This window comes from Merops nubicus, unplaced genomic scaffold (genome assembly GCF_000691845.1).
Source record: "Merops nubicus isolate BGI_N331 unplaced genomic scaffold, ASM69184v1 scaffold40736, whole genome shotgun sequence".
Taxonomy (NCBI): Eukaryota; Metazoa; Chordata; class Aves; order Coraciiformes; family Meropidae; genus Merops; species Merops nubicus.
The window spans coordinates 1-24,871 of NW_008613856.1; the positions used below are offsets into that span (position 1 = coordinate 1).

The following is a 24,871-nucleotide window of genomic DNA, read 5'->3' on the forward strand; positions in this document are numbered from 1 at the left end:
CGGTGCGAGGCGCCGCCGCCCCGCCATTGCCGCCATTTTGCGCGGGAGGCGCTCTTGGTGAGCGACCCCGTCCAGTTCTCGTTGCTCAGCTGAGGGGGAGCGCGGCGCTGAGGGCGGGCTTAGGGCTGACAGGAGCGGGTAAGGAGCGCTGCGGTGGCCATTGCCCTTTGAGGGCACTTGGTCCACGTCTGGCAGCAAGCCGTTGCAGCAACTGAAGTGAACTACAGAGGTCTGAGGAAAGGATTTGCTTTTAGGAGAGAGGTAAAAAGCAAAGGGGCATCAAAACGGAATAAATTCCCTTGTGCTTGTAGTAAGTCTGTAGTAAGATGTTTCTTGAAGAAGATGCGTGAGAGGTCTTTGCCTGCTGGAGTTGGCAAACATCTCTTTAAGTGTGACTCCACCTCTTTAAGTGTGACAGGTGTGCTGCACACCTACTCCTTCAATCTGCTGTCTTGAATATGCATTTTCCCTGTGCTGCCAAACAGCTTTGAGAGTATGGAAAAAAACCCTCGATGTCTCTCCATCTTGGAGATGTTTCCCCTGCCTTTTTTTTTTTTTTTTTCCCCTTCCTTTAAAGTCAGATTTTTCAATGTCTCCTGGAAGGGGATTTTGAGTGGGATGTCCCAGCTGACAGCCAGCAAGCAGGTGGATAAATACACAACTGCATAAAGGAATGTTGTGCCAGGGTTTTCCAGTCTGTTAGAATGAAAGTGACATCTCCTATCACTTTTATTTACATTATCAAGCAACTGGAATAAATGGAGCCAGTCAAAGAATAAGTGACATCTAGAGAGTAGGGGCCTGAAGATGCTGGGAGATTAAATATTGTGTATAAGAAAGACTGCTCAGGGACAGGAATCATAAATCCAGATTATTTAAATTGAAGTTGCATAATCATAGATTGATGATTCCCCACCTGAGGTATGAAACACATTTCATAGTGGTGTGTATGTAGTGCTTGTAGCTCCTTGGAGCTGATGGAGAGGCGGTTATTCAGTCAGATAAGTACTTAATGTAGATAATTACTACTTGAACAGCAACAACTTGATAGTACTCCTGACAGATGCTTTCAGCTGTCACTACTGATACCCAAGCCTGAAAACTCCTGTTTTAGATTACTGACATTAAAAGCATTCAAAAGCATGGTGGCAAAATTAACTAGCTTTGTTAGATTTATTAGTGTAATTTCTAAACTGTAGATTTGTTAAAGGAAAAAGTGGCAAAACCTGGCCTAGAGGGCATGGCAGAAATTAGCAGAAGTGCTTTTCAGACTAAGTCTGCAACATCAGTGTAAGAAGGGCATTGACAGATTTCTTGTTTGAAGTTCTAAAGCCTGTCTTCTTCACTGTGTTCACAGACAGTTTTGATTACATGCTCTATATTTTGCCAGTATTGTGAAATGTTTTCTGTTTTAAATTTGAAACATTTCTCTGAAATATTTGAAGTTTTACAGCTTCTGTAGAGGAAAATATTTTTAAAATTTTTGGTTCTTAGCTGACAGTATGAAGTAATTAAGTAGATCTGAATCCTATTTGGAAAGCACTCTGAAAAAAATTTTTCATAGTTATTAATGAGATGCTGGAGGACAAAAGAATTTTCATCTTTGGTTTATCTTTATAGGTAAAGAAGATGACCTTGCTTTATTTTATCACCAGCTTTGGCCTTTATTGAGTTTTAGAAACTGTTGCAGTTGATTTGGTATTTTACCATTTCTTTCAGTTAATATAAGATTTTTTTTTTCCTCATAAAAACCTTTCTGTGGTATTCTTTTAGTGAGAGCTTTGCTTTTTAAAGTTGGCCTTAAGCAAAATTAAGAGCTGTGGAACCTCTCAACACAAGCACATAGAGAAAACATGTCTAATGCCTGGAGTTAGTGCTAAATGAAAAACAATTACATTAAGTAGAGTATTTTTAAAACTGGTGTATATGGTAAATAATTTAGAAATAATCTCTGGTCTTCTTGTTTCAGAACAAGCCTGTTCACAATGTTAACGAGTTGGGCCCATACTCCAGTTAGCCAGCTAAGCAATTTGCTTTAAAAAAAAACAAACGTCTGATTTGCTTGTAAATTAAAATAATTGTTTGGGGTTTTTTAAGATAATGATTTTATTTTGTAAAAATTAACAGAATCTGATCATAAGACATTTTTCCATCAAAAACTATCTGAGTAAAAAAATATATGGCCTGCAGTTATATAAAAGAATCTTAGCATTATTCTTAGCAATTAAAAAATTTAACATAACCTTTAACTGGACCTTCACTCTAACCCACTTTTTCCCTAGTAACGTGTCATGGTAATGTAAAGGTTGTTTAAAGTGCTGTTCTACAGGATTTTTTGGTCATAAGTAATAGAAACCACATTTTATCAGGAGAGAGATTGTCTTTTGAAGAAGAATTAAGGAAGTAGGCAAGCACTCTAAAACAAACAAACAAAAAAAGTATTGGCATTTATAACTAATAAGTTTTCTATTGCTTATACAGGTTCATTTCTAGTAATTTCAGTTTCACAGTTCCTTTTGCTGCTTTCTGCACATTGGGAGACTTCATATTTGATCTAAAAATGTTCAACTCTGGTGACATGATCTTTTCATTGGATAATTTGTTTTATGAAAAACCAGATACAAGACAAAGGTAAATCTTTCTTGTTAAATATATGTAATTGTTTTCCAAGTTTTTCCAAACTCTGAATAATTTTACAGCAGAATATTTTTTTTAGTAACTCCTTTTTCTGTCTACCAATAGAAATGTGAAGCTAGAAATTTCCAAGTTCATAATCCATACTTTGAAATGTTTTTTTCCAAGCACGCTGAAGTTTGAGTAATGCTGGTGTATCTTAGGGTTCTAAGAAATATGAATTAGCAGCAGCTTTGCCTCTTAAGTTTTCTGTGATAAAAAATGACACTAATAAAAGAATTGAGAATATTTTTTTTTAGCAGAAGAAACAATAGGTTATTTATAATCAGTGATTTTAAGCTAGATATTGTGAATGGGGCTTAAGGAATGCTTTTACCTTACATTTGTGTTTTTAAAATAGGCATCTAGAAACAGAAAAGCCTAAGATTTGGAGCATTGCACCTGCTCCAGCTATTGCTGAAATTCCAGCTGCAGAGGAGTTACAGAAGGAACTGGAAGAAAGCACAGCCAGCACTCAGATGGGTAAAATATCATAGAATAGAATCATAGAGTCCTTCAGATTGGAAAAGACCTTTAAGGTCATAGAGTCCAACCATAAACCTAACACTGCCAAGTCCCACTAAACCATAATATTTGACATGCATTTTGAATGGCTTAACAAATAATTAGCTTGACAGGTTAATTCCTCCTCTCTCCTTTAGTGCTGTGAAACATGAAATATTCTAGGTATGCAAATACAGACAAAGAATGTGTCATAGTTGAGAGCAAAGGTCTTTTACATATGTTTGGAGTATTAGCAGTCCTCTTTGGACACATACAGGCTACATGTTTACTGTGCAGAAGTGGGCTAGATCAGAAGGCTGACCAAACTCTCAGCTACTCCACAGTTCCATGGAGGCTCATAACTCAGTGGGAAGCAGCTGTAAGTGCATAATGCAACACACGGACCCAATGACCTGTCTGCCACTTAAGGAGCAGGGAGTTTATATGAACTAACTTTCTTCTTCCCTTCTGGGCTATTTTCTATTTGCTATTCAGGAGGCCAGATTTGAATCTCACCTTTTGGTTGCTCATAAGTGGAATGCGCCTTCCATCTAGACATTCAGGACCACCTTAAGGAAATTTTATTTTAAAGAACTTGGTTGCTTTATCTCTGCCTGCTAGGTTTCTACATTTCCTAGCTGCTGTGCTGATTTATGATATTCTTTATATAGGAATTATATTGTTAAGACAAAAGGGTTTTTTTTCTACTCTATGAAAGAGCAATTCCATTAAGAACTGCTCTTTCATATTAGCTTTCTGGTGTTTGCAGAGTTAGGACTCTTCAGGCTACATCACAAACAAGGCATTGTAATTTTGAGTTTCTAGGTGGGTAGCAGTGAAATTATTCAGCTGCAGAACAGAGCTGCTCTGTGATCTTGTTGCATTCAGTCACTTATTTCTGCTCTTGCCTTCCTTCTGCTGACAGCAATGCTCGTATGGTCAGCCAGGTCAGGACACCGATCCTGCTGAGCACTAAGCCTGCAAAACGTGATAATCAGCCAAGATAACTATGAAACCAGCCTGCCACTGGCATCATTGTGGATTTTTAACTGTTGAGATTTATCTCAGAGCTGTTTGCAGTAGGAACTTCAAGCTTGGTCATGGTGTCATTTTTTTAAAAGAGCATCTTTATTCTGGGACAGGGGGAAGAGTTTCTGTCTTGCAAACTGCTTTGTAGTTCTGAGGAATAGTTTTGCTTCATTACTTTGTATAGGAAGCATAGAAAGTTACCTTATTTTCATAACCTTTTAACTAACAACAGATGCATTGCATTTATCAATGTGAGTCATAAAATATGCACTAAAGTTCTTGCAGTAAGGTAGAAATATTAGTTCTATAATATATGTGAATTTGGCTTGTTGTGTGGAAAGTATTTAATAAAATGACTATGAATTGGAATATGAATATTAAAAGAAATTTGTTGTTTTTGTAGGAGGGAGAAAACACCAGAAGTTTATACAATGGAAGGGCAACACTGAGGAAGTAAATGATACATCAGCAGCGTCTGTTCATTTTGGCATAGCCTCCGAAAAAGTACTCCAATTAAGTGTAGGAGAAAGAGAGAAAACTAGTTTTCAACATGAAAGTCTGGAAATGGTTTCATTGATTCTTTCTTCTGACCAAGATAAACCTAAAACAAGAACAGGGGTTTCTCAGCAGCCTGGTGCAAATTTTTCACAGCATAAAATAATAAGTAATTTTCCAGAAAACAGTGTTGATGAGAGTGTCCATTCAACATTAAGAAAAAGGTATATCTAGTTGCTTCTTATAACTTACCAACTGTCATAATCATGTTACTTTTTTAGATATCTTTGTTAAACAAAAGAGTTCCATATCTTTCAGTTAATAGGGCTCCAGTGTGTTTCAGTGTAAGGAATTTTCCTTTTGGCAATATTTTAGTGCTGTAATTGAATGTGTGCTGAGCAAAGCCTCTTTTATGAGTAAAGTAAGGGTCAGGTTTGCTTCTTTAATTTTAAAGAAATTGTTAGATAAAGATTTTTCAAAATAATATTTGGAGTTCTTTATCCATGTGGTAATGAGCAAGAAGGCAAAGATCACTTGCTTTTCAGAGCAGAGGTCAGCCAGCCAGGAATACCTTCAGCTCTTCTGAGCATGGTTTCAGTGCTGCCTGGGACGAGAGGTTTTACAGAAAAACTCCTTCTGTGCCCTGCTCTTCTTAGAACCTGTATGTCTCTATTGCTTTTAATATGCAGACATTGATAGTTAATGTGCAGCTGGGATTCAGGGCCATCTTGGCAGGCAGTTTATTCTTTCAGGTTCTTTCTGGGATGAGATGAGAGTAAAGTTAAAAATGTGTCTTGAAAGGAGTCTTCTTCAGGTAGTAAAGAGTATCTATATTTTATCTGACAAATTTTTCTCACGCTTATATCGTACTAGTTCTGCTTCTAATACAAACATACATATTTTTCAAATATTTGAGAAACTGTGTAACATTACAGAAAACTAATGAAAATCCTGGATCTTTTGCAGATTATTTAAAATGTCTGGCGGTATGTGCAAAAATACAGAATTTAAAGATAATTCCATGGATGTGAAAGAAATTGATACTTACTCAAATACAAGTGAAAACATGAAAGAAGTGAAAAAAGAATGTTTCTGGAGAAATAATCATCATGCTCCAGTAACTAAAGACTCAGATTTTGCTCTGCATAGGGTCAGTGATGAGGACACTGCATCTAAAAATGGAATTGAAATGAAATTGTTTTCTAATGCTTCAGAGATTCTGGATATGACAGGTAATTATTCTATTCCAAGACAAATAGTCCACTGTCTGTCTTTGGTATATAATAATAATGGATATCTATGATCTGAGGTAGAGTGAAGAACATTTTGCTGCCAGCTCAAGTTGATCAGCTCAACTTGATAGAAGATGTTACAATTCTGTGGGATTTAATTACATTGTTGTTTAATAGGAGCTGGATAAATAATTTATGAAGAAGAGTCAAATTTTTCAGAAGTGTCAAATCATGTAAACCTTGTTGAAAACATCACTTAATTCAAAAAAGAGCAGCCTTGTCACTTCATGTATTAGTCTTATCTTCATTTGACACCAGAAAATGGAATGAGTATTTGTGAGGTGGCTCACACTTGCAGAAAGAGATTAAAAAAAAAAATAAATAAATTTGGAAATTAAAAAAAAAAAATCTGGAAAATAGAGAAAAGCAGTGAGAATTTTGATGAAATTATTAAATACTGGGTTTAGAAATTATTTTGGGGGTTTTAATAATTTTTGAATCCATGTGGTTTATTTCTAGATTTTAAGCTTTTCTGGTTCAGGGACTCATTGCATCTGTGGAATGTACCTTGTGTACCTGGCTAACTGCTACAGAAATACAGCATAGAAAAGTAGTCCTTTGAGAAAATTACAGGGCAGAGCTGTGGCTTAAAATGAGATTTGGAGGCTGGCCAAGACTGGAATTCTTACTGCTGCCTTCTGAGCAATAGTGACTAGATTTGTGGGTGAGGGGACAGTGGTGGATGTTGTTTACTTTGATTTCAGTAAGGCTTTTCATAGAGTCATAGGTTGAGAAACACACAGTGTTCCACAACATTCCTGATGTCCAAACTGGGGTACAAGAATGGATGGAGAACTGCATGGTCAGGCTCAGAGGGTGGGCAACGGGTTACACTCTGCCCACATGCCTACAGCAAGTGGAGTACTGCAGGGGTCTGTCCTGGAGGAGGAGTGTGCCAGGGATCTCATGAAATTCCACAGGAACAAATGTGAAGTCCTAGCTCAGGGAAGGAGAACAACCACCCCTGGGGTTCCCCTGGGAGGGACTGGCTGGAAGAGTGCCCAGGGCCTGGCAGATGGCTCGCTGAATGTGAGCGAGCAGTGTGCCTCAGCAGTGACGAAACCCAACAGCATCCTGGGCTTTGACAGAAACAAAGCCAGAACGTTGAAGGAAGTTACTATCCCCTGCTTGGCACTTTTGAGACCACGTCTAGATCCTGCATGAAGTTTTGAGCCTCTGATACAGGCTAGGCGTCCTTAAACTGGAGTGAGTTCTGCAAAGGGCCATCAAGATGGTCCATTCAAATGATGGGCTTGTGACCTCCTTGTTCTATCCTGTCAACGCCTTCTGTATCACCTGGACCTTGTTATAGCCATGCAGCTCCTCACAGAACACATAGGTTGGGGTCAGCAAGACATTTTTCATGGTAATTGTTGAAAACAAATCTGGCTTTATAAATTTACTACTTTTATTTCTTTAGGAACAACAGGAAGAAAATTGGAAAGCTTGAGGGCTGTTACAGAAATACGTATCCTTGTATTTGCTGTGTCTGATTTACTGATTTTTATTACAATGTTTTTACAGTTACAAAATTATAGTGTTTAATTTGTATGCATAGGAACTTTGTTTTACATAATTATGCATTACACAGTAATAGTTTTGATTTGCAGTGTAAAACTGGAAACCAAAGGGTGAATAGGTGTTTAGCCTCTGGACTTAGAAAGTTAGAATGACAATAGGACAACTTATCATTCATAACTAAACAAATTTATTCTTATTTCAAACTTTCAAATTTTATCCTCAAATAATTTTTTTTTTTAAAATGTAACATTGTATTTTGCATAATATATATTTCAGGCAAGGTTTCATATGCAAAGACACATATATCCCCATGCACTTCAGATAAAGGAAAAGTGAATTAACGTTTAGGCTTATTAGGAAAACTGAATCTTTTTGTCCCATTTTATCAGGAAAAAATAAACTTCTTATATTCCTTATGGATCAGTGTTTGTTGTAGTGTGCATATATAGTATGTTGCCATTTTTAAGCAGACTTTACAATAATTTTCTTTCTTCTTGCCACTGCCTTTAACTATAACATAGTTAATTGTCCATCTCTATCTGGCAGTTTTTTTTATACTATCTTTTTACTATTTTTTTTTTTCTAGTAACTTGTCAAATGGTAAAAGCCTGGTTAAATACCAGGAAGAGCAAATGTCTAAATTTACAACTTAAATTCATGTAAATAGTTTTAAGATAATTTCCATACTGAGTAAGGACTCGGGTGTTCTGATGTTGCCAATTACAGATACTCAATATTCTGCATTTTGAAAATAGCTCACTTAGGTAATTTTTGAGCAGTCTTTTTTCTTTTCAAAAAAATCCTTATTTTCTTAATGTCACTTGCTTATCTTTACCTATTTTTTGAATGCTTATATTTAAATGCTTTTATTTCTTGTTTTACTCCTTTTTCCTCTTTATATAGTCTTCTAATGTAACATCAATCTGAGGCCTCAGCAGTTCATTGTTCATGTTACTCTTGGTGTTATGTGTGACTCTGTGTGCATCCTCAGCCTGGTCAGACAGTTACAGTTAGTCTGCTTGGGTGCCTTCAATGCAAGTCCAGACAAGGATCAACTCACTTGTTTGGTTTCAAAATGTAACAGTACTCTCTTTCCTTATTTGTAGTTTAGATAAGAATGTTCTTGTCTGAAGAATACACAATATCAACAACTGAAAATATCTTTCAAACCACTGTCAGCACTAAGAGATCATAGGCGTTTTTCTTTGCTGCTGATATGACTGGACATACAGTATTATGCTAATTAATTTGTGTTAGATTACAACTAAAATGTAACCATTGGTACTTTAGACTTGCTAACAGCAGTGCTTTGCTTGCTCTTGTATCTGGTCTGCAGTGTAGAATAAAGCTTTTGTCCCTTGCAGTTTCACATTCCATAGTTGTATCCCATTCCATGAAGCCTGTGCCAGGGAGGAAGTTCTTGATTATTGTTATAATTCTGCAACCTCTCAAATAGGCAGCAGGTTTTCTTATTATATGGCACACCATAAGTCTAAATAAAGCTACTAAATCATTTAATAGGCTTTTGATAATTTTTTACAAAATTATCAGTGTCAGTGTAGTATTGTTGCATATGTTTTAAGTTTGCTTTTAAATTACATTACAGAAATGCATTTACAGTTCTAAAATAAATCTTATATTTTCACTTAATTGTTTTCAATTCCTTAATGCTCTCAAGCAACCCAATTTAGAAGTATTTTTAAGGAGTTCCCATATTTTAACTATGCACAGTCTAAAGCTTTGGATGATGTAAGTATGAAACGTTAGATGCAGCTGCAAGCAGTAAATTTGTAAATAAATTTAAACGATGCTTTGATATTCAGAACTTGAAAGGGGTTAGGAAACTGTAAAATACCTAGATTATCTTCCTGGAATAGCTGAGCAGGGTTGTGATTAGCTGGGAGAAGAGACCAGAAGAACTTATAGAAATGTTTTTCTCAGTTTTAAATAGTTTTCTAAAGAAAGGTTAAGAAAAGTGGAACTTTAGAGAAGTTGATCCTTTTGGAGAAGGGATGTTTGTCCATGCCCTTTCTATCAGCTGTGCTTTCTTTGTAACCCAAAACTGATTTTGAAAGCAACTGATTTGAAAAAGGTTCTGTTACAGGTATTGCAGAGAGGAGATCGAGGTTCCATCTGAGTTTTTAACAGAGCATTTGAAATTTTTTTTTCAACTCTAGGGGAAATCCTAATGTCATTCACAAATGTTTCCAAGCATGTATTTTAAGCGACTTTTGATGTTGCAATTGTTTTTATTAATTTTTTTTTATCCACTAAGTAATGTTTTATAAAGAGAATATTTTAAGAATGGTGCTTATATGAGCAGAATAATCTTGTATTGAAATTATGCGTGGGAGGTGTATTTTTGCCTTTTTCCCTTGTACATTTTATTTTTTATGCATGGGGTGTTTTTCCTTACATACAAATTTGTGTTTGTTTTCTAATGAGAGTTATACATCATATTGGCCTGTAAAATAATCTTGTGTGACTCTTTCTTCCTGGAATAAGGGAAAACTGCAGCTGTAAGCAAGATTTACTTTCATGAAAGTTGCAAAAGCAGAGTTTTTAGGGCAAAAGTTTAAAAAAAACAATATTTTTTTTCAATGGCTCATGTATTGGTACTCTGAAATAATAACTTGCTTGCAAGGTACCAGGAAGGACAAGGGTTGCCTATCACTCATGTACAAGACATGACATGTTAAAAAAAATTAGGATAAATTGGGATATTAAAAAGATAAAGTTCTTGTGTTTTGGGTTTGGTTTTTTATTTTTTTTTATTGGTTAAGTTTGGAAAATTCAACCTGCTGGCAACTCTTTGGATCCAAGAAATGAGTTGTAAGCATTTGACATGGTAGAATTTCTTTGGCTGATTTTTATCACATATTACAAAGGTTATTTAACAAAAATCAGGGAAAACATATTCATACAGCATTCATACTTCATTGATTTCTATGAGCACTGGAAAACTGGGAATGATAGATGAAGAACACAGGTAATTTCTGCAGCAGTTCAGCAGTGCTGTCAGTGTCACTCATTGCTACAGTTACTTATGAATGAACTACTTGGTGATTCCCATTCATCCTTGCGAGCTAACAGCCACGGAATAGTGACATAGATCATTGACAGCTGGAAGGGAAGGTGAAACGAATGAGAATGGCAGAACTCATAAGGTGTTGGGAGGGAAAGAAGGAAATGAAGCTGCAGAGAGCAGCCTGGAGGGAGGACAGGTGAGTGACACTGTGGAGGAGGAAGGAGGATAGAGTCAACTCAGAGGGAGGTGAGGGAACCTGACATGGACATACCTAACTTCTAAGATGCTGGAGGACAAAATGTCACGGAAGGAAGGAAGTGTATTCATACGGAGCTGCCATTACTGAAAATTTACTCTATTAAAACAATATTTATTCAACAATGTTGGAATTTTTAATTTAATTTTAAATATTGAATTACAGAAGGAAAACAAATTGCACTTTGAGAAGAAAATACCTCTTTTTGATGAACCTACATTTGGTTGCAGTTGAATACAGAATCCCTGCCCACATTTGTGTAATCTCAGGCTAGGTACTGGGGGTTTTGGTTGTTGCAGAATGGTAGACTTTGTTACATAGTATCCATAGATGAACAGTATCTCATCTACATTTCTACCTGTACCAGATGTTCTTTCTTTTTCTGTAACTTAAAGTTCACATCTGATACAAAAATTTGTAGAGGACTACATACACCAATGTAATAATAATTCCCTTGTGTCATTTCCCCTAGTCATTTCCTTTTGGAATTTATGAATAGGTACAATGGATAGCTATGTTATATTTACTGCTTTACAATTTTTTCCTAGCTTCTTTACACAGACAGGAATTTTGTGATCTGTGCTCCGACAGGCTCTGGAAAAACTGTGATGTTTGAGCTAGCTATTACCAGATTGCTTATGGAAGCCCCACTGCCTTGGTTAAATATTAAAGTTGTTTACAGTAAGTAATATGCAGCTTTAAACATTTTGGTGAGAGCAGTAGAAAATGTCATTCCCTAAATGTGGAGATCTGGAGTGAGTGCTTTAATAATATTGAAATTAAATACATCAAGAAATTCTGAATTTAGTCTTCTAAAAGTTGTTTCTTTTCTGTTGAGGTTTGTTTGTGATTCCATTTTAACTGTGACTAGTATTTTGCAGCACTGTGTAATGGCAGAGTTCAGCATTGAACTATATGACTATATAAATAAAACCAAAAATTTTGCAAAGAGTTTGTCCTCTAAGAAGGCAAGATGTACATGAAAAGCAAAGAAGGAAGTAGGGGAAACTAAAATTGTTTGCGATAGAGCCAGAAATCATGCAGTATCTTGCAGTATCTACATCTGTCTGTTGCTCTGAGATGAGGCTCAAGTTTTCCAGTATTCACTCACCTGTCAAGGTTTCAGGCTAACTGTTCATTTCTGTCTACTAGTGTTCAGAAGCAACAGAGGTGTGATCTTTGAGTTTAGTTGATCTGTATAGGAACTAATGAAAATACTTGAACATAATCACAGAAATAATTCTTTTTTTTACTTTCCTTCCTGGACAATTGAGTTCATATCATGCAAATCTGATTAAATTGATGATATTGTCTGTTTTAATTAATTCACGCTATGATCTATTTGTCAGTATTGCTATTAATGGTTGCTCTTCATGTTTTAAAAAGTTTCAGCCTAATTTTTTTTTTTTTTTTTTAATCCAATGTGTTCAAATCCTTACAATACAACTGGTGTTGATTTAAGAGTTTACTATGTGTTGTAAACAGATCTTTTATAAACAGGCATGTATTATAGTTTGTGTATTAGTGAATCAAGGTGGAGCATTTCAGTGTACTGTAATATTTATGATCACCTTAGTAGAATTGATACAAGTTGGCTGGTTGGAACTTCCAGTAAAGAAGCAGTTATCTGCTGATGGATTTGGATCTGCTGACCCTTCCAGGTTCAGTCGTGCTGGAGAAGGAGACATGTCAGGTTTCCCAATGTTGGAACAGAGGTCTTAATCAGATGATGTACTGCTGGAGTGTGCTGTCGTACCTGGTTTGTCTGTGGCCTGTGTATGTAAATTAGCTTGCAGTGGTTGTGTGAGTTAGAGTTGTTCCCAGTAGCTTTAACACATGCTGAGTGTTTATGACTGAAGGTCTGGGAGCAATCACTAGCTTCTTGCATTCTTGCATAGCAAAAGATTATTAGTTTTGCAATTTTGGGAGTTATTTGCTGGTAGCTTAATCAGTTTTCTGGAGCTAGTGATTTCCCCTGCTGTATATGGGGATACTGGTATGCTCACAAAATTTTTGCACCTCTTTCTGAAGCAGAAACTGGTTCTTTAAATCTCCTTGTCTTAGGGATCACTTGTCAGCTGACAGACAGGAATGGTTCGTGTTCCAGTGGCTCTAACTAGCCTACAATGTATTCACTGCAAGACCTGTTTTATTACTGCTGTTTTCTGGTCACATGTAGATCACGACTTCTCCCATTTGAATCACTGCATTTTCCATGTAGATTACCCAGCAAATGTAGATTTACATGTGTTGCTAGTCTCAATCCCTATGGAGAATTATTTCTGATTTCTACAAATCAGTCTTCAGCTGCAAAAGTATAGTATGGATCCTCAGGAAAAAAAAAAAAAAAGAAGAAATGGTTTTAGGAGTCTGTCCATGAGGACCAGCATCAGAACTGCTACCTGCCATGTTGGCTGCTCAGTATGACCCTGACTACACTTAACTGTACATTTGGTTTAGATAGATTTTGATTTCTTCTGGTATTCTGTCTCTTACACATGGATGGTTTCCTCATTTATAACCCCTTTTCTCTCTGAATGCAGAGTGCTCAAATAATTCTGAACTGGAAAAAAAGTTGGTATTGTTATGATCTTCTATCACAAAAAGATGTATTTCCTGCGGTTTCTTTCATCTGTGAGAAAACCTTTGATAGTTGAATGATTGTTTCCACGTGGGACTGAGGAAAAAAAATCAGGATTCAGAGAGGGCATAAATAACATTTATTAAAGGGTTCTGTTTCTGATTGCTGATAGGGAAGGACTGGGACCCAAAGCTCAGCATTGACCTGTGCACATGAAAGAGGATAATAGGGATGATAATACCAGTTAAAAAAAAAAAAATAAAAAAATTATGGGTTTGGGAGCAAAGCTGAAAATTGGGGAAATTAAATTCAAGAAGACATTTTAAAAATGCATGCATTTAGCATCTTTGACAATACAGCTAAGATGTGATTTTCCTGATATAACTCTGATTATCCTCTTATCCTTTTAGTGGCTCCAATAAAAGCTTTATGCAGTCAGCGTTTTGATGATTGGAAAGAAAAATTTGGACCTATAGGACTCAGCTGCAAGGAACTGACAGGAGACACAGTGATGGATGATTTATTTGAAATACATCATACTCACATTATTATCACTACACCTGTATGTTTCAACCCCAGTTCTTATGAAAACCTAGAACAGCAGACATTAGTAGTCTGTTGATTGTATGCTACTAGGACTGTCCTTTTTTTTAATAAGTAGTAATTTAATGATCTAATAATTTATGCTTGTCTGCACATTGCTGTCCATACTGTTAGTTCATATAAACATGTGCCTATTGACACATACCTGGCATTATCTTGAGTTAATGTAACCGATTTTATTTAAAGTTTTATTAAAGTTTAGGCACATCTGCCTGTACTATACTTCTGGAAAATGTTTGCCTTAAACACCTTTTACCTACTGTTTTTGTTGTGTTGTTTCTTCCTCTTAGGAAAAATGGGATAGCATGACTAGGAGGTGGAGAGACAACTCTATAATCGAGCTTGTACGACTCTTTCTCATTGATGAGGTAAGAAAATGAATGTTTTATATGCACTGATGATGTTTCTGAAGGTAAAAGGAAACTTAGAAAATATGGTGTTTGTTTAACACATGTATAGACTGTAACTGGAGAAATATTTAACAAATCTTTTAAAATTCCTAATAGGTGCATGTTATAAAGGATGAAAGCCGTGGTGCAACATTGGAAGTTGTAGTCAGTCGGATGAAGACTGTTCAGTCTTCTCTTTGTCGTCTTTTAGAGAGTCATGACACTGTTCCTCCCTTGAGATTTGTAGCTGTTTCTGCAACAATCCCAAATGCTGAAGATGTAAGAGTCACATTTTAACTGTATTTTAATGCGTGTAGTTGTATTTTATAAAATTTACCTGGAGCTATAATTTCAGATTGATAACAAAGTTGCTATTTTGAAGCTGTCAAGTGCAGACAGCTGTGAGGTTGATATTAATGTAACAAATGACCTACAACCACATGGAATTATCAGCCAAGTATGGACATGCTTCAGTTCTAGTTTTCTGTTCATGATTTTGTCTCTAAGTACAAATTACAACAGACTTGAGATTTCAGTCTGAATTACATTAGTCCTACAGAAAGCAGAACTTCACCTGTGATTTTAATGATAAAAGCAAAGTCCAATGTGTTAATGGTTTACATGTCACAAAAGCTACGTTAATTATTATGTGATGCAGTTAAAGCAGAGCATGAGTAAAAGCGGAGATTTATCACTTCTTTTCTATTTCTTTTTTAAAGATTGCAGAATGGCTTTCAGATGGTAAGATGCCTGCTGTCTGTCTGAAAATAGATGAGGATCAACGACCAGTGAAGCTACGCAAAATCGTTCTTGGTTTTCCTTGCAGTGACAATCAGACAGAATTCAAATTTGATTTAACTCTTAACTACAAGATAGCTAGTATTATCCAAACATACTCGGAACAAAAACCAGCACTTGTGGTACAACAGCTTTTTTAAAATCACTTTTAAAATTGTTTATTTCTTAAAATTGTTGATTTAAAAAGACCTTTTCTCGTTTATAGTTTTGTGCCACAAGAAAAGGAGTACAGCAGGCTGCTTCTGTTCTTGCAAAAGATGCTAAGTTTTTACTGAGTATAGAACAGAAACAAAGGTACTTTTATATTTGAGTTGTTAATAAGTGTGTGCTTTAGTAAACCTGTGACATCTGTGAAGAAAGCTGTTGAGCTAGTAAAATTTCTAGCAGATAAATGTCTGCAACGAAGTCATCATCACAGCTGACATTCTTTTTTCATAAACTGGCAGTCCCCTTGGGTGGTTTTGTGTGTTTCTCAGATTTTTAGGGTACTTTTCACAAACAATAAGTTGTTTCTAAAAGCTGTTTTCTAAACATGTGAATGTTAATTCCTATGTACCTATAAGACCTTGTAGTGCAGAAATTAAGCATATGAATAGTTGAACTGAATGTGGTCTTAACTAGGATTTTAAGTTAAGTGAGAAGAAGTGTTTGCATGATCAGATACCTTTAACAAATACAGTCCTGCCCATAATGAATTATTATTTACTTCGGGGTGCTTAGTCATGGCAGCTACAGAAACTGTTTTCTGATTTTGGACCTCAAACATGGTTTTCATTTCCTTGTATGAACAACTCATCTGGATTGTAGGTTGTGACTTGGAAAGATGACTGGGCTGGAAAGGCTGCAGCAGCTGCCTGGAGAGTCATGTGTTCCCTTTGCCAAGATGGGAAAGGTGGTGGTTGAAAATATTCAAAGAATGTATATTTTAAAAAGTTATTTTAAGATCATGTCCTTTTGATAGTCTAAGATGTAGTTGAAAACCAGGAATATCCTTTAAAAGCACAAATGCAGTAGAACCATGGAGAAGTATGTAAGAAATGTACATATTGAGGAATACATCTTACAATCTTTAGTGGGGTAATCATGAAACTAGTTTTATGTGAAGCTTTATTCTTGCATTTTAAAAACATACTTGCGTCTTTGCATATTCCGCTTACATTAGTGAATTTGTTTTGTGATATTGAAGTATTTATTTTTATTGGGCTTTTTTTGTGTTGCACAGATTACAGAGGTTTGCAAATTCACTGAAAGATTCCAAACTGAGAGGTAAATATAACCTACCACTACTACTCTGCTCCCTGAATGCATACTTGCTTGAGTAAACTTATTCAAGTGATGGATATAATTATTTTGTTATCAGACCTTCTGATGTATGGTGTGGCTTATCATCATGCGGGTATGGAGATATCTGACAGAAAAATAGTTGAAGGAGCTTTTACTGTAGGAGACTTACCAGTACTTTGTAAGTACATCTCACTTTGAAGTCAAAATGTTGTTGAAGTATCCTGAGAAGACTGCAGTTTGAAAGTGGTAATATTTTATGATTCTATAGTTTAACCTTTAGAATTACTTTGAGAAATCCAGAGAAAGATATATTTGTGTTTCACATGCACTTTTACCCTGTGAGTATACATATGCACCTTTACTAAAGACTATAGAACATTTCAGCATACACTGAGGTCATCCTCCCTCATGTGTGTATTTGGGTCTGGCCACTTCCATTTCCTTTTCATACCACTGAGCCATCCTGTTGAGGTGAAACTCTCTGCTAGTGTGTCTTTCCTCGGAGTTAACGTGTTTTCTTTGTGTCCTTTGCAGCAGTGGCCTCCTTGAAGATAATTGTTTACATTCATGCTTCTTACATGGGCAGGGTACTATTTTCAAACTCCCATGCAAGGCGTTTTGAATGGATAGGGAGGTTCTTAAGAAATATTCCTTCTGCTGCTATCTGAAATGAGAAGGTTTCTGTTTGAGACCTGATGGTGTCATCTCATCTAGTCTTTCTTTTTCTGTAAGAACGACTCATACCCTGTGGGGGTTTGTCTGTCAGGTTCATGTACGACACTGAAAGATCAAGGATTTTTGCTTTCCTGTAGAATGGTCATGACTAACTATGAAAATTTAAGGTGAAAAACTAATAGAACCTTACTGTAATCTGTCAACCTTGCTAAAGTTGCCGTGTTTGTGGTATTAAAAAGTCTCTGCATCTCTGCAACCTACTGTGCTTTGGCTGCCTAGTGCACCGTGTAGGGCTTTGCTAACTGTGGTGCCATTTCTGAAATCTCAGGAGACTGTGGTTCTACAATTGCTCTTTGCAGCAGTAGCTCTGAGACCCTGTGCCACAGCTGTGAACGTACGTATGGACTACCACGGAAAAGAATGCAAAGTTCCTTATTGCTACTTAAGTCCTTTGTAATCTATAGTTTGCATAAATATTTCAGAGTCATCTGAGATACTGGAACTACATTTCTACCAGTGAGGGGAAATGGAAAGAGTATCGGGCATATTCCACTTTATATGTCTGTGTGCATGATGGGAGGTAGGGTTTTAACATGCCTTTCCCAGATAATGCAAAGGGGAAAAGTTCTTTGGTCTGGAAGTAGAGTGTATGTATCCTCACCGTGTGTGTCTGTTTATCTATGTGTGTGTCTGTATGCACACATATGCACAGAGATACACGGGCTGAAGCTCTGATTGCACTGGTAAGTAACCTTTCTTCACAACTTTTTTTATGGTTAGGTAATTTTTGCTCGGATGAATTTCCAATTTTACCTACCATCACAATATGGAAAACAGTAATACTCTCACAAGCTGGTGTGGTTATGCCTTTAGATTGCATTATTCCTTCCTGATGCATTTAAAATTACTAATATTGTTTCTTTCATTTCAAAAATTAATTGGAAAATTAATACTTTGTTTTCCTAGTGGAATAATATATCAGTTGGCTGGTATTAGCTGACTTTCCATGTTCAATTCCTGCCACTCCATATATTTGTTAGAGAGTGAATTGGAAAATATGAACATGAGATAATTTGCCACAAACTTGAGTGGTGTTTTCCTTAGAAGAGTGTGTATTTTTACAGTATTGTGATAGTATTGGTGGTGATTTTGGTTTGGTATCATGGATATAGACAATGCTGATGATTGATTTAAAAAAAAAATACATCTTTAAGGTATTGATCACTACAAAGCAAAATGAAGTCATGGCTGTATTCAAATATCTATCCATGAAGAAATATGAACAATATTTCTACTGAGTGTGTGTTATATTGAAGATGGCTTGGATTCTGGATTATCTCCAAATGTTACGGGATGTTTAAATAAAAGTATCTGGAATGTAATTTGTTAAAGAATACTTGACAATAAGTGAATGCTGATGATCAGATACACAGAAATTGTTATGCAATACATGTCTGTAATCTATGTCTAATTCTTTGTGGTGCAGAATGCCCACTGACTTCACTAGACAATAAGAGCTCGTAAGAATCAAGAGGTAGTCACTTATTTGCTGCTTGTTTAATGTCTGCCAGATGTTTCACTGGTGTCCATCTTGCAATCAATGTATTTTAATCTGATGTAGTTACTACTAGCACCTTAGCCATGGGAGTCAATCTACCTGCACATCTGGTGGTTATAAAATCCACAATGCACTATGTTGGAGGAGTCTTCCAAGAGTACAGTGAAACTGATATTCTGCAAATGATTGGGAGAGCAGGAAGGCCTCAAGTAAGTTAATGCTATACTGTATTAATGCTATCTATAGGTAGATCAGTAGAAACTATTCTTGGCAAAGGAACTACAATGCCAACAATTTTACTGCAGCATTTGGGATTTAAAGATTTGTTATTAATAGCGAAATTTCTCCTGAGTATCTTCTTAACTGAGAAAGAAAAGTATTTGCTTCTATGTTGTCCCCTAAAAAGTACTGCTTCATCTTGCTGTGGAAAAAGATCTAAAGATTATATTTGGGTTATCTAATGAATGGGGATTAGAGAAGAAGTAGGAAGCTCGCACACAAGTTCCAAATTGCAGGATAAAAATTCTGGAATATTGAATAGTATAGAGAGCAATGTCCTTTTCTTCTCATAACATCACAATGTGAAAACATCTAATTAAGTTGGAAGTGGAGAGGGCTATAATTCATTTTGCTTCCACAAGAAGTAGCTGATGCAAGAATGTTGTTTTAGAAGGGGTTTAGACATTGGTTTGATTGTAAGAAGTGGGGGGTGGGGATGTGTGTGTTAAAAAAGGTTATTTTGATTTTATGTCTTTAAAGTCCACAAATCATTTACATTATATCTTACACTTTTCAGTCTTAAGTTTTAGAAATGCAGGTAAAGCATATGAGAGATAGCTTACCATATGTCTGTCTCCAGAGGCTGCTTGTATTATCTGTGATAAGTTGTGTACATGGCAGTATTTTGTCTGGACCTATGTCCTAAACTAGTATGGAGATTACAGTATTCCTAACTTCTTTAACTGATTGGGTTGGTGTTGTTTTTTTGTTTGTTTTTTTTTTTTTGCTAGAGGTTGTAATTCAGTAAGGTTTTTTAAGTTGTGGCTCAGAATCCTTAAGCCACTCTAACTTACTGAGTCAAGACCTGAAATATGTACCAAGATCTGCCTTTCAGTATTACATACATTAATCCCACCTAAAAAATGTAAGTCAGGAAACGTCTTATACAAAAACCAACAAATCAGTCTAATGGTATTTTCTCTTTTATGAAACAAGAAAATCTAAGTCAGGTGGGTTGAGAGTAGAAGAGTATTTAAAAAAATAGTGTAAAAGGTTTGACTGTTCATTCAAGACTTTCTAATGTTTCAAGATTACGAAGGAGATTTTGTGTCAGTAAATTATTTTCTGTGGTTAGGAATCCTTTCCTTAGCTGTGGACCTTGTAAGAAGGCCAATAACAGTTCCCATTTGGGTTGTATCACAGCATGTCTCTGTTACATGTACATTAGTACATACAGGCGGCCTTTAAGTTACAGAGGCCGTGCTATTCAACAGGCATTTCAACAAGGAGTTTAAGAAAACAGTTTTAGTGGTTTCAACAGATATGTGATGCATATTCAACTGGATTTTTTTTTTATTTTTTTTTTTTTTTTTGCTAGGAACTAGAGAGCAATTTTTGTTTGTGGTTTTACTTTTCAGTTTGACACTACAGCTACAGCAGTTATTATGACTCGGTGGAGTACAAGGGAGAGGTATATACAGATGTTAAATGGTGCTGATATAATAGAGAGCAGGTAATGATTTTTTTTATAATATGGTATAAGATGGTAGCAATGTTACATAGTTTCTGCAGAATGAGATTTTCAGGTGGATTTGGGGTTTTTTTTTGGGTGGAAAAATTTAAGGACCATCAAAACAAGCTATTCAGAAGTTAACAGCCTCTGTTTTATCAGTTGAAAACATCTTTAAAACATCATAAGCTAAACAAAAGACCAATAGTTGTAGATTCCTGATGGAAAACTGAGAAAAGTGTAATAGTACATATTGCAAGGACAAAAAGCAAGAATTTAATCAGATCAAGTTTTAGATATATGTAGCTTCATTTTTGAAATAATTTTTTTAATTCACAGTTGACAGAGGCTTTTTTTTATTTTTGCTTGTTGGACAGTAATCTATAATAAACAAATTACGTTGTTGATTATTTATATATTTTTTACTATTTTTTTATTCATCACTGATTAAAGTGAAGAGTTGGCAGTGAAAAACAAACAAACAAAAACACTAGAAAATTGTTGTGCTTTTGTGGGAGGGGGTTGTTTTGTTTTGTTTTTTAAAAAAAAAGTTGTAGTACTTTTTGTAGTACTAATTGGTAAATGTACTTACATTTTGGTGTTTTGCTAGCTTGCACAGGCATCTTGTCGAGCACTTAAATGCAGAAATAGTGCTACATACTCTCACAGATGTCACTGTAGCTTTGGAATGGATACGATCAACATTCCTGTACATCAGAGCCTTAAAAAATCCGACTCATTATGGTTTGTTCTTTTGTTGTTGTTGTTTTTTTAAATTATCTAGTTATGATCCTAGGATGCGTTAGATCCATATTATTTGTTTGCTGCATTTTCTTATGGACTATTATTTCATAAAGGGTTGAAAACAAGTTGTGTAATATGGCCTGTGACATTTTCAGGAACAACTGTTTCAGTTGCTTTAATATAAGTAATAGGAGTTTCAGAATGGTATCGCATTTTAAAACTGTGAAGATCATGAGGATCTATTTATTTTTATTTTAATACAGGGGACCATGTATTAATGCTATATCGAGCCATAATGCACTTTTCAGCACAGAATACATAATCTGCTAAGAGAAACAATTGTTTAATATTTTATAGGTTTTCTAAAAAATAAAATTCAATAATCTTAATGCTGCTGTCTTTAGTTTATCTTCTCCAGAACAGTTTCAGTCCCCAGCCTTGACCATGTCTTTGTTCCTGGCCACTTGTTCTACACCAAATTATGAAATCTTTGGGCATATGCTGCAGACAGTGATTTTTTTTCTTTTTGTTTTTTTTTTTTAAGGATTTATAGATGAGACTGTAATATGTAGTGCATCTAGTACTTGAATGGATGTTACAAGTTAGGTGGCCTCATGTATTATAAAATAAGAAAACTCTACATGTGAAGTTGCTCACTGACATTTCTGCAAATTTTAGGACCTTGGTATTTTACATAGGGAAATATCTGCAGCTTTTACCTTTGCACATCTGTTCTAATAGCCGCTTATTGTACTTGGATACTTACATCAACTTGTGACTTGTTCCTAGTCTAATAAATATTTATAACTCTTTTCCCAAAAATCAGCAAATCAGTTTTGATGAGTAATGATGAGGAAGTATGTCATTGTATTCAGCTAAAAAGCCTTTTGTCTTTGCATGAAGGTTTTTCACCTGGGTTGGATAAAACTGGAATTGAAAAAAAATTACAAGGTAACTGACTTCCAAACTTTTTTTTCTTTTTTCAGTAAAATGTTACATTTTAGGGCAAGTTAATCCATTTTTTTTATATATCTCTATCATTTTCAGTAGAACCATTTGCAGAACAAACATCTTACTGTGTTGTGCTATTTGTTTTAATTAACCTTTTGGAATACTGTCAGTGCATTTTGCCTGGTAGAAAAAATTTTCTTCCCTAGAGAAAAAAAATGCCTTTACCATCTCAGCTCCATATACGAACTCAGATATATGGAGCAGAGCACTGTATTTTGATTGCTTGACGTTCTTCCTAATTTTCCTTTGATCTCATTTGCTATTATGAATTTCTGTTACTGTACTTGCGAAAAAAATACCCTTCTCAAAAATGGTCCTCTTCCCTTAATCACAAACTTAGCCATGAAAATAAAGGATGCAATATGTAAATATCTTCACCTTGTTCAGAAACAATTATAAATTGCATGATTTTGTCATGTTAGGGGGCAATAGTAAAGAGCAGGTGGTGAGAGAGAACACTATTTTTTTATGATGGATATTTTTGCACTGGTCATTCAAAAATGCATAAATAACCTGAAAAAGAAACTTTAGAAGACTGCAGAGTGTGGTAGATCTTGTCCAGTGATGGACTTAGTTATTTGTATGGTAGGCACAAACCTTAAATTCTGTAGTTTTGTACAGGAAAAGAAAATATTGTAAATCACAGTACTCATATTGTATAGGTTTGCTCTTCAGACATCTGGACTGGTCTGATCTGAGGATTCCACTCTCTGATCATGACGTCTTGCACTGGAGGTGTACAGTCCAGTGTATTGTTTGCTTGTTACCTGAAATTTGGCCGTTGTGGATTGAATTACTCATCTTGCTTAGCAGTTGCAAGGGAAAATGTGCAGTCTTTTGAAGATTTCTATGCATTAAGCAGTCCATACAGTATCAGTCATACTTCAGATGTATGGGTTCAGTAGATCCTCTTAAAAACTATTTTATTATTTTAATTCCAAGTTTAGTTTTTAAATTTGCAAATGAATAGGAAATGCATAATACAATAGCAAAGAACTAAGAATTCAAATACACAATTAAGAAATTGCATTTGGTCTTCAAGTGAGCAGTAATGTGAGAATGTGGCACCCAAGTTAATGGATATAACAATAAATTAGCACTATGTTTTCCCTGTAGTACTATAAAGTACTGTAAAAAATATTGGAAGGCTGCTTTTAAGAGGCTTCTCTGCTAAGACTTTAATAAACCCCAAGTATTGATATAATTTTTAAATACTGCTCTTCAGTTATTTACCATTCCATCATAAATCATACAGCTGATTAAATAGTTGGGCAATCAGTGCCCTTCCTCTTTAAACGTGGAAAAGGCATACAACTCTACATATTATTCACTTAAATGTATGTTTTCTAGTAGATACAAACTAAGTACACAAATAAAATACTACTTGCTAAGATGGTAAGTGGAGTTCTGCAAGTCTACAAAATGCATTTTTCTCTCATCAGTGAAAGTCCTCATGTCCATCATGTTTCTGTATATTTGTATCCTAGACCATTGGGAGCTTAAATATCAGAAGGCAGGCCTGACACATGAAAACGTTAGCTGATGTATGCCTTGAAACTTGTAAAGTTAATGCTTAGACTCAACTTACACATTTATAAAATTTTCCACAATTGTGTAGAAGAATTTGTGGCTGACACTGGGCTTGGTGGAACTACGCTGAGGCTGTTTGTGTAAAGGGTTTCAAGGATCTATCTCCAGTAGTATATTCACTAGTGCTTGAATTCACCAAATGTAAGAGACATTAACTGAGACTTGCAGACAGGAAAAAAGAGGAGTACTTATCAGTAAGAAAAATTCCCTAGTTCATATGCTTGTTCAGTTGTTTTCTACCTTTTCCTGTCTGTTAGATCAGGACATTTCTATTTTTGGCATGGAGGTTGAAGGGAATGGAGGCAATGAAGCATGTTATCACCTAAACAAGCTTTTATAGCAGAAGGCATGGTTTGAAATCACCTCTACAGATAGTGCTAGGGTAGGAGACTTCACTTACAAAGGCTTTTTACATACTGATTATATTTCCTTGAAGTGGTCTGATATTAAAAACAGCCTCTTTTTCAAGTTCTTACAGAAACTAGCTCCTTTTCCCTGTGCACACAAAATATTTTGTAGTAATATATATAGTTACTTTTTCATGCATTTTGTGTGCAATGTGAATGATTTCTTGTTGCTATGGGAACTACCACTTTGAGTGCTTTCCCAACTTTTAAATTCTGAACATAGTGATAATGTAATTGTTGCCTTTTAATTACCTTGGTTTTGAAAGACAAAAACAGAACACTTTGGTTCTTCTCATGCAGGTATCCCACTAAATAAGTCTAGTGAAGTATATACAAATGCACATGATACAGTATGAAAATTTCTAATGAATCCTTCATGAGTACCTGTGGATATTTGTTCATTCTCTTAATGTTGATCCATGAATAATCTTCTCTTGTTGTTGGTGAGAATTCTGTTGCCACCTAAGAGAAAATTACAGGACGTTATTGCAGGATAATTGGATGTGACACAGTGGAATGAAGGACAGGTTTTGTCTTTTGTATCTAACAGTAGCAGAAATCTTTTGTAAAAATACTGTGGGCTCTCTGCTCTGTCATTCAGATTAATATGGCAGCCTACATTCTGTGCATCTAGTTTCTTTTACTTTGCTATGTTTGATTTACTGAAAAAGAGTTGGGTTGTCCTGTATCAAGTATCTTTGAGT

At 35.5% G+C, this 24,871-nt stretch overlaps 1 protein-coding gene across 1 annotated transcript in view; it reads left to right on the forward strand.

Moving 5' to 3' along the window:
- The first annotated feature begins 2,560 nt into the window (after positions 1-2,560).
- HFM1 (HFM1, ATP-dependent DNA helicase homolog (S. cerevisiae)) overlaps positions 2,561-24,871 on the forward strand; it is a 38,676-nt gene continuing 16,365 nt past the window's right edge. The window contains exons 1-18 of the mRNA XM_008942011.1: positions 2,561-2,631; positions 3,035-3,156; positions 4,610-4,925; positions 5,668-5,933; positions 7,414-7,461; positions 9,193-9,263; positions 11,347-11,479; positions 13,790-13,941; positions 14,273-14,350; positions 14,489-14,650; positions 15,091-15,291; positions 15,375-15,463; positions 16,392-16,435; positions 16,530-16,631; positions 18,750-18,895; positions 20,324-20,418; positions 21,026-21,159; positions 22,063-22,110. Coding sequence (XP_008940259.1) covers positions 2,561-2,631; positions 3,035-3,156; positions 4,610-4,925; positions 5,668-5,933; positions 7,414-7,461; positions 9,193-9,263; positions 11,347-11,479; positions 13,790-13,941; positions 14,273-14,350; positions 14,489-14,650; positions 15,091-15,291; positions 15,375-15,463; positions 16,392-16,435; positions 16,530-16,631; positions 18,750-18,895; positions 20,324-20,418; positions 21,026-21,159; positions 22,063-22,110 — 2,278 coding nt within the window. The remainder of the gene's footprint in view (positions 2,632-3,034; positions 3,157-4,609; positions 4,926-5,667; positions 5,934-7,413; positions 7,462-9,192; positions 9,264-11,346; positions 11,480-13,789; positions 13,942-14,272; positions 14,351-14,488; positions 14,651-15,090; positions 15,292-15,374; positions 15,464-16,391; positions 16,436-16,529; positions 16,632-18,749; positions 18,896-20,323; positions 20,419-21,025; positions 21,160-22,062; positions 22,111-24,871) is intronic.